Genomic DNA, 12146 nt, shown 5'->3' on the forward strand with positions numbered 1-12146 from the left:
CGCAAGGTGCAGAGTGTGCTGTGATTGGTCAGTGGGCGGGCACGTAACTATGTGCCCGCGAAACATAATGCTTGCTAGCAGCAGAGCTTTGGTTGCGTCGGTACTTTTGGAGGGACTCGAGTGGATCTACAACTCAACGACCACGTTCGCAGGGAAACAGCTCCACAACCGCGGCCCGCCCTTCACCGGTCCACGGCCGAAGACGACCACCGACCCGCGGCGGAACACGGACAACCGACCGGCACCGGAAGACAACCGAACGACGGTCGAAGACGACGACCGAACTGCCGCAAAAGACAACGGACCGGCGGCGGAAGACTGACGGCGACCGGCGAAATTGGCGAAACAACTGTGGAGGCTCGACTGGCGTCGATGAATCGAGAAGGACTTCTTACTGGAACTGATGTACTGGGATTAAACTCTTTGTCAGCATAGACAGCATTTGGTAAGTGAACTAAGCTTCGTTTGTTTACCTCTACTGTTCATTTGTCTATCGTGGCGTTTTTATGAATAGTATTTGAATGGCTCGTGCTCGTGTGGTGGAATGCGTGGATCCGCTGCAGGTCTGCTGGATTGATTTGTTGCTTTGTTGTCATATGAATATATGCGACTGCTCTTGTGAGTTTGTCATTGTGTTACATTGATTTGGACTATATTGTCCGTTAATGAAGCAGCGTCCCGTCATGCTCGTATTCATGTATCTGCACATTTTATTTCATTTGTCAAATGTTGCAGTGTTATGTGAATATGCGGCTTTTACACGAAACAAATAATAACCCGTAGCTGTGACGTCATAATGAGGTTATTAGAAGTGGAGAACAGCACTGAAGGCCCAGGTATAAAATCCACGGCCCGCCACTGCGTTTGATCGTTTACATAAGTAAAAGTACTTATACCACACTGTGCAAATACTCAAAGTAAAAGTACAGTTTCTCCACCAAATACATGTTTCTATCTTTCCACTAACTATTGGTCCACTCCGTCTGTATGTATTTCATAAACATATATATAAACATATATTCCTCCTCTTCCTGCAGAAGTGCACTTTATTCTGACGATAAAACAAGAAGAAGAGTTCTAGTCGAGCCGGATCGTCATCAGAACGTCTGAAGTATTCCAGCAGAGCCACGATGTGACATCGAAGACTCTTTCAGGAGGTCAAAGAGGTCAAAATGTGGTAAGAAAGTTATGTGTGTGCGTGTCCGATCGGTATGATGCAATCTACTGAGATAACAACAGCTGATGAAACAGTAATGAGTGTCTAGTGTGTGTGGACCTCAGGGGACGGCCTGAGTACAGCCACTCTGCAAACAGCTAATTATCACCCAGTGGTCACAGTGTGGTGGCCTCAATAATATAATATAATATAATATAATACAATACAATAAACAAGAACAACAAACTTCTCTTTTTTGCTGCACACCACTGTCGCCGTTTATTTCAACTCCCAAAAACATGACATCCTAAAAAACAGACTTCCTGTCACCTTTAACCCCCAACCTGATGCTGCGTCACCATGGTTACTCTCATTCCCTGAAAGGGAATCCCCCAGAAATCCCCAAGAAAAAAATATCAATTGACCAGTCCGGCTCTGTGTCCCTCGAGCACCGTCGAAGGAAGCCTCCGGGTTTTGTCGCGGTGTGGTGGAAGTCTATGAGAAAATGACTCTACTTCTCTCTAGTGTCCACCAGGGGGCGACTCCTCTGGTTGTATAGAAGTCTATGAGAAAATGACTCTACTTCTCTCTTGATTTATTACCTCAGTAAACATTGTAAACATGAGTTTATGGTCTCAATCTCTAGTTTCAAGTCTTCTTCAATACAGCATGATGTTCATTTAGTAAATGATGGTCCATTTAGAGTCACACAGACCATAAAGCAGGGGATGCTTTAGGGGCGGGGCTACACGGTGATTGACAGGGTTAGCAGACAACCAGGCCGACAGGAACAGTTCAGTGATTTAATGGTTAAGGGAAGATACAGAAGCTTACAAGCAAAGCCAGCAAGTCCAAATAGAAGAAGGCGAGAATCCACAGATAAACAGGGATGGAGAAGGTCAACTTGTACAGCCAGGGAGGCCAGGAAGGCCGGTACAGATGAGGGGTTCAGGTTCAGGTTCATGTTCATTCAGGTGCAGGCAGCTGAGAGCCCCCATAATAACACATTATTGCACTCAGAGAATTTGACCACATATCCTCATATCCAGAGTCACAGTTATAAGAGGCAGGTAGCCCAATCTGTCAACAACAACCCCCTGCTGCTCAAAACCAAAGAACTGATCCAGCCCAAACATAAATATAAAGTATAATCATAAACCACATCACCTGCAGAGCCCAGCAGAGGCTGTTCATCTTCAGACAACTTAAGAAAGTCAAAGTGAAACACAGAATCCTCCGACAGTTTTATAAAGCCATCATTGAAAGTATCCTCACTACACCAGATCAGTTTTATACGGCAGCCTGGACACATACATGTTATCAACAGATCCTTCAAAATAAAAGGCTCCCCTCTCCCATCAATTGAATCTCTGTAGAACAAAACACATAATCAAAGAAAAAAGGTTTATGAGCAGCTGTTGTCCTTCACAGATACGGACACAGAATTCTGCCTCTTACTGTTTAATATTTCACAGCATTCAGCTCTTCATTGTCAATATTGTGATTATTTATTGTGTAATATGTTTTGTCTAAATAAGTTCTGCTGCTGACACTGTGTATATACAGTGTAGTCCTGATCCTCTATATGAACCAGTCTCAGTGTAGTCCTGATCCTCTATATGAACCAGTCTCAGTGTAGTCCTGATCCTCTATAGACCTCCATCAGTAAAGAGACCATCAGAGAGAAGATGGTCTGTTTCTATAGAGTTATTCTTGAAGCTCGTCATCGGAGCCACCGGGTCGGATTCTGGTGAAACCAGATGAACTCATGCAGGTTCACCAGAACCTCCTTCAGCTCAGACTCTTTATTATCTTCACACTGAGTTGTTGATTACCATCTGAGGCCGTCTTCTTTGTTTTCATGAATATGAGGCAGCTGCACACTGTAAATGATCAAAGTCTACAAATAGTGGAAATAATAACAAAATGCTTTCTTTGATTTATTCTTTTTATTTTTTCACAATACAATTCAAAACCATGTTTTTGATTTACTGACAAACACTGAAAAACTAAAGTTAAAGAGAAAACTCCGGAGTATTATTAAAGAAATGATGATTGTTAAACAGCAGCAACAGTATGGTTTATGTCCTCCATAGAATCTGACTCCACTTTTCCTCTCAGGGCACCAAATGACAGAAGCACACGCTCCTGCTGTCAACGCTGTTGATTTAACGAGACACAGAAACAACGATGCCAATAAAGTTCATCAGAAACTAACAATTCAGAGTGTCGATAGAATCAAAATGTTGTGTTGTTACAGTCACTCTGTATTTAGTGTTGGAGTGTCACAGCCGACTGTTTTTAACTACTATGATCACGTTGTTGGAGTTGATTGATACTGTGGCACATGGACGCTTCATGCTACGTGCTACGTGCTACGTGTATTACCTACAGGCCACAGCGTAAATGATCTCTTCATCACTTAGAATTGTTGAGACAAGATAGTTTCATTTCATGTGTTCTGACTGATTTACACAACAAAATGAATATAGATTACATTCTAATCTAATAGATCTTTAACTCTTACAATCACATGTCTAATATCTGGCTCATACATTTCTCCTGTGTTCTTCTTTCACATCACTATATTCAAAGGACATGCATGAGGGAGTCTCCAGTATATCCTCCGTCTTATTAACTTAAGGCTCCTTGACTGGAAAAAGGTTGAAACACTTCTGCATTACACCGTTTTGCAGAACAATCCACTCAGGTGTTTATAAATGTCTTTCATTTTCAGTCCGTATATGATCGGATTAAAGAGAGGATGATACAAAATCATTTGTAAACTCAATATAAATTGTACAGTTTTGGGAAACTCAGCGTCCAGTCGAGCTGAAAGAACATCATACGTAACCAAACAAGAAAAGCTGACTAGAACCAGCAGGTGAGGTAAACAGGTCTGTGCAGCTCTGCTCCTGACTTCTCTGCTGCTTCGATAGGTTATTACAAATATCTTTATGTATGTAGAAACTATGAAGAGCAAAGGGAGGAGAACCACATTTACAAGCACGATCAAGCCATATATGTTCAGCAGTTGTGATCTCACACAGTGAAGGCTGAGAATACTGCTGTTGCAAATGATTCCTTTCAAAGTAAAGCTACAGAGTTTTGTAGAAGCACTCTGCGGTATCGGCACTGACATCTGAAAGACAGGCACAATCCAAGCTGAAATCAGGAGGATTTTAACAGTGTTTTTTGTCATGATGGTTGGATAGTGCAGAGGTTTACATATAGACACATATCTGTCATAGGCCATGACTGACAACAGCAAGAACTCTGAACCAGTCAGAGTGTAATATATAGACCGCTGGAAGATACACGCCAAGTAAGATATCATCTGTTTCTCAGATAAAAAGTCAATCAGAAGCTTTGGGTAGATAGCAGTGCTGTAAAGAACAGAGTTGATCAATAAAGCTGCAATAAATACGTACATCGGCTCATGGAGGTTTTTGTGAATCACTATAATGCACACAATAGTAGAATTACTGCAGATTATTAGAAGATATGCTGTAAACATGATCACAAAGTACAGAAATCCATATTTGTGCACTTCCACATGCCCACCAAAAGTTATATATGTCACATTTAATTCATTATCCATTCAGGATGTCTAAAAGAAAATGTTAATGGAGAAACAGGTGCCTGACTAGAAGTCTCATATCAGCTGCATCACAGGATTTGATTCAGTCTCCCGTACCTTGAGGTGCACCAGCAAACACACAGACAGAGAAATGTGGGCTGTTTTTATCAGACTGCTTCAGCCTCAACGGAGCTCATTACCCTCTGCAAAGGAAAGGCTGCAAACATGTCAACAACTTCACTGCATATTTCAAACTTGATCATATTCAGCATAACTAACACACAGTTCAAAAAGACATGTTAGAACACACACAAGGGGAAACATGCCAGTATCTCATGGACTAAATGCACAACCAAACATTTGTCAACATATATTTCAGTTCAATGAATGAAGAAGAGATGTATCCAGGTTAACAAGGCTCACAAGGGAAAACATTAACATTATTCACAGACAAGGTTACAATTGCAATCAACTAGTTTGAAAAGCTTTCACAGTTTATGGAAGTTGTCTATAGTACATGTATCAACTAAATATACTGTCAATAGTGTTCATACAAGTCCTGTGGTCTCTTCAGATAATAAAGACATTCAGTCAACAGGTCTCCCCTGACCTAGAGCAGACTGAGGAAGCTGCTGAACTTTTATCAGGTTGTTCTCCAGCACTGAGAACAACAACCTGTGCACACAAGGTCCAAAGGGAGATACGGTGTGTCACAAACAGACTACATGTGTTGGACTGTTGTGTTGCTAAGTTATACCTGAGCCCAGACTTCTAAATGAATCAAGTATTTCTAGTATTTAAAATGTTCCATTATTTGGTGTTGCACACTTTTGAGATCAGAGTTCAGGACACATTGACATCACATGCAAACACATCCTTTTCAAACTTATATTAAAAAGTCTTTAAGGGCAGATATTTAATTTCACTGTCTGTTGGGGGAACAATCAACATAAAACAAATTCTCAACAGCAAATTCTGAGGGGAACACCAAAGGTGCTGCCAAAAGTCAGAAAAGACTGAATGAAGGACGTGTTCGATGGGATGATTATGTGTTGAGGAGTCAGATGAAAAGGGGCCCTGTGCCGGGAGGAAGAACGGGAGCCAAAGGTTGGTCGAGGTTGTGATCGGTTGGATGATTGGGGGCAAGGTTCTCTGCTTCATCATCCCCCAAAGTAACTTGACTGGACTCGGTGTGAATAGGCTCTTTGGATGTCACTGAGGTGGCCTTGGATGTAGTTATAGCAAACTTGGTTAGACCAGCGGCCGAGAACTTTAATGGTGTGGTCTGGGATTCCTTGTCTGGATGCGGTTGAAGTGACTCCGGTGTGGAAGGAGTGACCAGAGTATAGATCCAGAGAAATCGGGAAGCATGGAAGAACCAAGCCTTGAAAACACGGAAGGAGCACATGTAGGTAAGGCGAAAGGACGGGGTAACAGGGCACTGATGACGCAGTGGGTGGCTGGGTGTGAAGGAGCCCCACACAAGTTGCAAGCCAGAAAAAAGCAAGCCACAAACACAAGTTCATCAACAAGGACCACGCCAATAACAATATGAGTTTCGAGAGGTTTATTGCGTGATGGAATGATTGTTAGATTTAGGAAGGGGTCAAGGGAGATGGATGTAGGGTAGGGATAGGGGTAGAGGGATGAAGGGGTCGAGGTAGGGGATGAAGGGGTAGGGAGATGAAGGGTAGGGATAGGGGTAGAGGGTTGAAGGGGTCGAGGTAGGGGATGAAGGGGTAGGGGGATGAAGGGTAGGGATAGGGGTAGAGGGATGAAGGGATGTAAGAGTGTAAGGAGAAGAAACGAGGAGGGTAGAGAATGTCGTAGATTGAAGGTTGGGCAAGCAATGGGGGACCGTTGGTGTCCTGATGGCTGGCGGGAACTGGGGGAATGGAGACTGTAGAGTGGCGGTCGTCTCTTTGGAAGCTCTAGTGGTGCAGAGTCCCCAAAAAGATCCCCAACAAGATCACGAAGTCGGATGCCGGTGGGCATTGCTGGTGTCATTCAGATTGGAGCGGATGTAAGAGAGGTACGCAGGGGAAGACCAACGACCAAGAATCTTAATAATGTGGTCGGGAATTCCTTGGCTTGAAGCGGTGGAAGAGGCGCTGATGCGGAAAGGATTGCCCAAGTAGACTCGGGGGTATTCCGGATCTGGCTAAGATATGGCGAAAGTGGTGGTGAACCCGGGACCGCGTGGCCCCTTTGCCTGTGACGAACAGGGGATTTTGTGGGGAAGTTCGGCTGGCTGAACTTGAGCTTGAGTAGTCGCGAATGGGTTCGTACAGACTTGGGTATGAGTCGAGTCATGAAGGTAGATGGGCTGGAGTGGCCCGTATTGGTTAGTCTTGCTGCATTTGGGGTGATTGGCGACGGGAGGATGAATGAAATGTCGGGTGCGGTGGCATGTCGCGACGGATGTTGGTTGGAGTTCGAGGTGGTGAACTCGGAGCAGTGGGAAGCCAAAGAAAGCCAGCAAGAACGTGGACTGTAGTACTTTTCCCCTGAAGGGAGACAGATAGCCTGAGCGGAGTGTACGGATGCAGCGGGTGAGGAGGTCCGAAGTGAGGGGCAGATGTTTAGGCGTAGGGCGTGGTTCAGCTTTACGGAGACCTTCGAGTAGCATAGTGATGTGTGAGCGGGTAGAGGCTTGCGCGGAGCCACCGAGGACTGTTTTGTGAAGAAGTTGATACCAGACGTTGGTAACCCGTATAGTGGAGGATTTGATCTTAAGGAGGGAATGGGTGAATGACTGAAGTAAGGATGTCGAATGACGGGAATGGAAGCCTGAAGAAGTCGTGAAAAGCTTCGAAGCGGTTCCATCCAGTGAGGTACGATGAAGTGTTTGAGGATGCCATCTTGAGAAGCAGAGATTAGGTGTTCCTGTTGCGGGGTCTTGGCCTCCGCATGAACGGCATTGTATTTAGACGATGTGACCGTCCTTTAGTAATATTATCTGACGGCGCTATTGTCTGAGTAGATGGCAATGGTCTTTTTTGACCGTTCATGCCCCGAAAGACTAGCTGCTATAAGTATGGGATACCTTTCTTAGATCGGAAAGAAGGAGTAAGGGATGAGAATTCAGGCGGCCATGCGACTGAGAACCACTTGTCACCATAGAAACCGCCAAAGCTGATGGAGGGTGCTGCGTCTGTGAAAAGCTGGAAGTCTTCCGGCTTGGTGATGTATTCGTCGTAGAAGGAGGAGATGCCGTTCTGAGAGGAGGGGAACTGGTGTCATAGTTTAGCTCGGTTTTGCATGCTTCGTCTAGTGTGACGTGGTCATGGAGGTTTGTAACAGAGGCGGCGACTAACAGGATGTGTGGCAAGGAGGAGTTTTGTTTCTTCTATTAATCTTATTTATTTATTTTATCTGGTGGAGGAAAGCCGAGTTTTTAGACCGTGTGCTGGGTTTGGGGAAGGTAGCGTGACGGTGAGGAAGTCGTCTAGGACAGTTTTCAACCACTGTACCGTGAGAGGTGTCAGGTGTCCCGTTGGAAAATATCCAATTTCACTTAATCGGTCCAAAATTAATATATATATATCGGCAGGAACAGTTCAGTGATTTAATGGTTAAGGGAAGATACAGAAGCTTACAAGCAAAGCCAGCAAGTCCAAATAGAAGAAGGCGAGAATCCACAGATAAACAGGGATGGAGAAGGTCAACTTGTACAGCCAGGGAGGCCAGGAAGGCCGGTACAGATGAGGGGTTCAGGTTCAGGTTCATGTTCATTCAGGTGCAGGCAGCTGAGAGCCCCCATAATAACACATTATTGCACTCAGAGAATTTGACCACATATCCTCATATCCAGAGTCACAGTTATAAGAGGCAGGTAGCCCAATCTGTCAACAACAACCCCCTGCTGCTCAAAACCAAAGAACTGATCCAGCCCAAACATAAATATAAAGTATAATCATAAACCACATCACCTGCAGAGCCCAGCAGAGGCTGTTCATCTTCAGACAACTTAAGAAAGTCAAAGTGAAACACAGAATCCTCCGACAGTTTTATAAAGCCATCATTGAAAGTATCCTCACTACACCAGATCAGTTTTATACGGCAGCCTGGACACATACATGTTATCAACAGATCCTTCAAAATAAAAGGCTCCCCTCCCATCAATTGAATCTCTGTAGAACAAAACACATAATCAAAGAAAAAAGGTTTATGAGCAGCTGTTGTCCTTCACAGATACGGACACAGAATTCTGCCTCTTACTGTTTAATATTTCACAGCATTCAGCTCTTCATTGTCAATATTGTGATTATTTATTGTGTAATATGTTTTGTCTAAATAAGTTCTGCTGCTGACACTGTGTATATACAGTGTAGTCCTGATCCTCTATATGAACCAGTCTCAGTGTAGTCCTGATCCTCTATATGAACCAGTCTCAGTGTAGTCCTGATCCTCTATATGAACCAGTCTCAGTGTAGTCCTGATCCTCTATATGAACCAGTCTCAGTGTAGTCCTGATCCTCTATATGAACCAGTCTCAGTGTAGTCCTGATCCTCTATATGAACCAGTCTCAGTGTAGTCCTGATCCTCTATATGAACCAGTCTCAGTGTAGTCCTGATCCTCTATATGAACCAGTCTCAGTGTCGTCCTGATCCTCTATATGAACCAGTCTCAGTGTAGTCCTGATCCTCTATATGAACCAGTCTCAGTGTAGTCCTGATCCTCTACATGAACCAGTCTCAGTGTAGTCCTGATCCTCTACATGAACCAGTCTCAGTGTAGTCCTGATCCTCTATATGAACCAGTCTCAGTGTAGTCCTGATCCTCTATATGAACCAGTCTCAGTGTAGTCCTGGTCCTCTATAGACCTCCATCAGTAAAGAGACCATCAGAGAGAAGATGGTCTGTTTCTATAGAGTTATTCTTGATGCTCGTCATCGGAGCCACCGGGTCGGATTCTGGTGAAACCAGATGAACTCATGCAGGTTCACCAGAACCTCCTTCAGCTCAGACTCTTTATTATCTTCACACTGAGTTGTTGATTACCATCTGAGTTCGTCTTCTTTGTTTTCATGAATATGAGGCAGCTGCACACTGTAAATGATCAAAGTCTACAAATAGTGGAAATAATAACAAAATGCTTTCTTTGATTTATTCTTTTTATTTTTTCACAATACAATTCAAAACCATGTTTTTGATTTACTGACAAACACTGAAAAACTAAAGTTAAAGAGAAAACTCCGGAGTATTATTAAAGAAATGATGATTGTTAAACAGCAGCAACAGTATGGTTTATGTCCTCCATAGAATCTGACTCCACTTTTCCTCTCAGGGCACCAAATGACAGAAGCACACGCTCCTGCTGTCAACGCTGTTGATTTAACGAGACACAGAAACAACGATGCCAATAAAGTTCATCAGAAACTAACAATTCAGAGTGTCGATAGAATCAAAATGTTGTGTTGTTACAGTCACTCTGTATTTAGTGTTGGAGTGTCACAGCCGACTGTTTTTAACTACTATGATCACGTTGTTGGAGTTGATTGATACTGTGGCACATGGACGCTTCATGCTACATGCTACGTGCTACGTGTATTACCTACAGGCCACAGCGTAAATGATCTCTTCATCACTTAGAATTGTTGAGACAAGATAGTTTCATTTCATGTGTTCTGACTGATTTACACAACAAAATGAATATAGATTACATTCTAATCTAATAGATCTTTAACTCTTACAATCACATGTCTAATATCTGGCTCATACATTTCTCCTGTGTTCTTCTTTCACATCACTATATTCAAAGGACATGCATGAGGGAGTCTCCAGTATATCCTCCGTCTTATTAACTTAAGGCTCCTTGACTGGAAAAAGGTTGAGACACTTCTGCATTACACCGTTTTGCAGAACAATCCACTCAGGTGTTTATAAATGTCTTTCATTTTCAGTCCGTATATGATCGGATTAAAGAGAGGATGATACAAAATCATTTGTAAACTCAATATAAATTGTACAATTTTGGGAAACTCAGCGTCCAGTCGAGCTAAAAGAACATCATACGTAACCAAACAAGAAAAGCTGACTAGAACCAGCAGGTGAGGTAAACAGGTCTGTGCAGCTCTGCTCCTGACTTCTCTGCTGCTTCGATAGGTTATTACAAATATCTTTATGTATGTAAAAACTATGAAGAACAAAGGGAGGAGAACCAGATTTACAAGCAGGATCAAGCCATATATGTTCATAAGTTGTGATCTCACACAGTGAAGGCTGTGAACTGTGCTGTTGCAAATGATGCCTTTCAAAGTAAAGCTACAGAGTTTTTTAGAAGCACTCTGCTCTATCATCATTGACATCTGACAGAAAGGCACAATCCAAGCTGAAATCAGGAGGATTTTAACAGTGGTTTTTGTCATGATGGTTGGATATTGCAGAGGTTTACATATAGACACATATCTGTCATAGGCCATGACTGACAACAGCAAGAACTCTGAACCAGTCAGAGCGTAATATATATACCACTGGAAGATACAAGCCAAGTAAGATATCATCTGTTTCTCAGATAAAAAGTCAATCAGAAGCTTTGGGTAGATAGCAGTGCTGTAAAGAACAGAGTTGATCAATAAAGCTGCAATAAATACGTACATCGGCTCATGGAGGTTTTTGTGAATCACTATAATGCACACAATAGTAGAATTACTGCAGATTATTAGAAGATATGCTGTAAACATGATCACAAAGTACAGAAATCCATATGTGTGCACTTCCACATGCCCACCAAAAGTTATATATGTCACATTTAATTCATTATCCATTCATGATGTCTAAAAGAAAATGTTAATGGAGAAACAGGTGCCTGACTAGAAGTCTCATATCAGCTGCATCACAGGATTTGATTCAGTCTCCCGTACCTTGAGGTGCACCAGCAAACACACAGACAGAGAAATGTGGGCTGTTTTTATCAGACTGCTTCAGCCTCAACGGAGCTCATTACCCTCTGCAAAGGAAAGGCTGCAAACATGTCAACAACTTCACTGCATATTTCAAACTTGATCATATTCAGCATAACTAACACACAGTTCAAAAAGACATGTTAGAACACACACAAGGGGAAACATGCCAGTATCTCATGGACTAAATGCACAACCAAACATTTGTCAACATATATTTCAGTTCAATGAATGAAGAAGAGATGTATCCAGGTTAACAAGGCTCACAAGGGAAAACATTAACATTATTCACAGACAAGGTTACAATTGCAATCAACTAGTTTGAAAAGCTTTCACAGTTTATGGAAGTTGTCTATAGTACGTGTATCAACTAAATATACTGTCAATAGTGTTCATACAAGTCCTGTGGTCTCTTCAGATAATAAAGACATTCAGTCAACAGGTCTCCCCTGACCTAGAGCAGACTGAGGAAGCTGCTGAACTTTTATCAGGTTGTTCTCCAG

At 42.8% G+C, this 12146-nt stretch overlaps 2 protein-coding genes across 2 annotated transcripts; both read right to left on the reverse strand.

The window, feature by feature from the left end:
- Positions 1–3836: 3836 nt before the first annotated feature.
- On the reverse strand, positions 3837–4757 carry LOC306704499 (olfactory receptor 11A1-like; the record flags this gene model as incomplete). Its single annotated transcript, XM_079170871.1, has 1 exon — positions 3837–4757. The coding sequence occupies one exon, from the start codon at positions 4755–4757 to the stop codon at positions 3837–3839; it is 921 nt and encodes a 306-aa protein (XP_079026997.1).
- A 5830-nt stretch (positions 4758–10587) lies between these two features.
- LOC306704500 (olfactory receptor 11A1-like) lies at positions 10588–11508 on the reverse strand (the record flags this gene model as incomplete). Its single annotated transcript, XM_079170872.1, has 1 exon — positions 10588–11508. One exon carries the CDS (start codon positions 11506–11508, stop codon positions 10588–10590), a length of 921 nt encoding a protein of 306 aa, XP_079026998.1.
- Positions 11509–12146: the final 638 nt, after the last annotated feature.

The sequence above is a fragment of the Pholis gunnellus genome (genome assembly GCF_910591455.1).
Source record: "Pholis gunnellus genome assembly, chromosome: 12".
NCBI classification, from domain to species: Eukaryota; Metazoa; Chordata; class Actinopteri; order Perciformes; family Pholidae; genus Pholis; species Pholis gunnellus.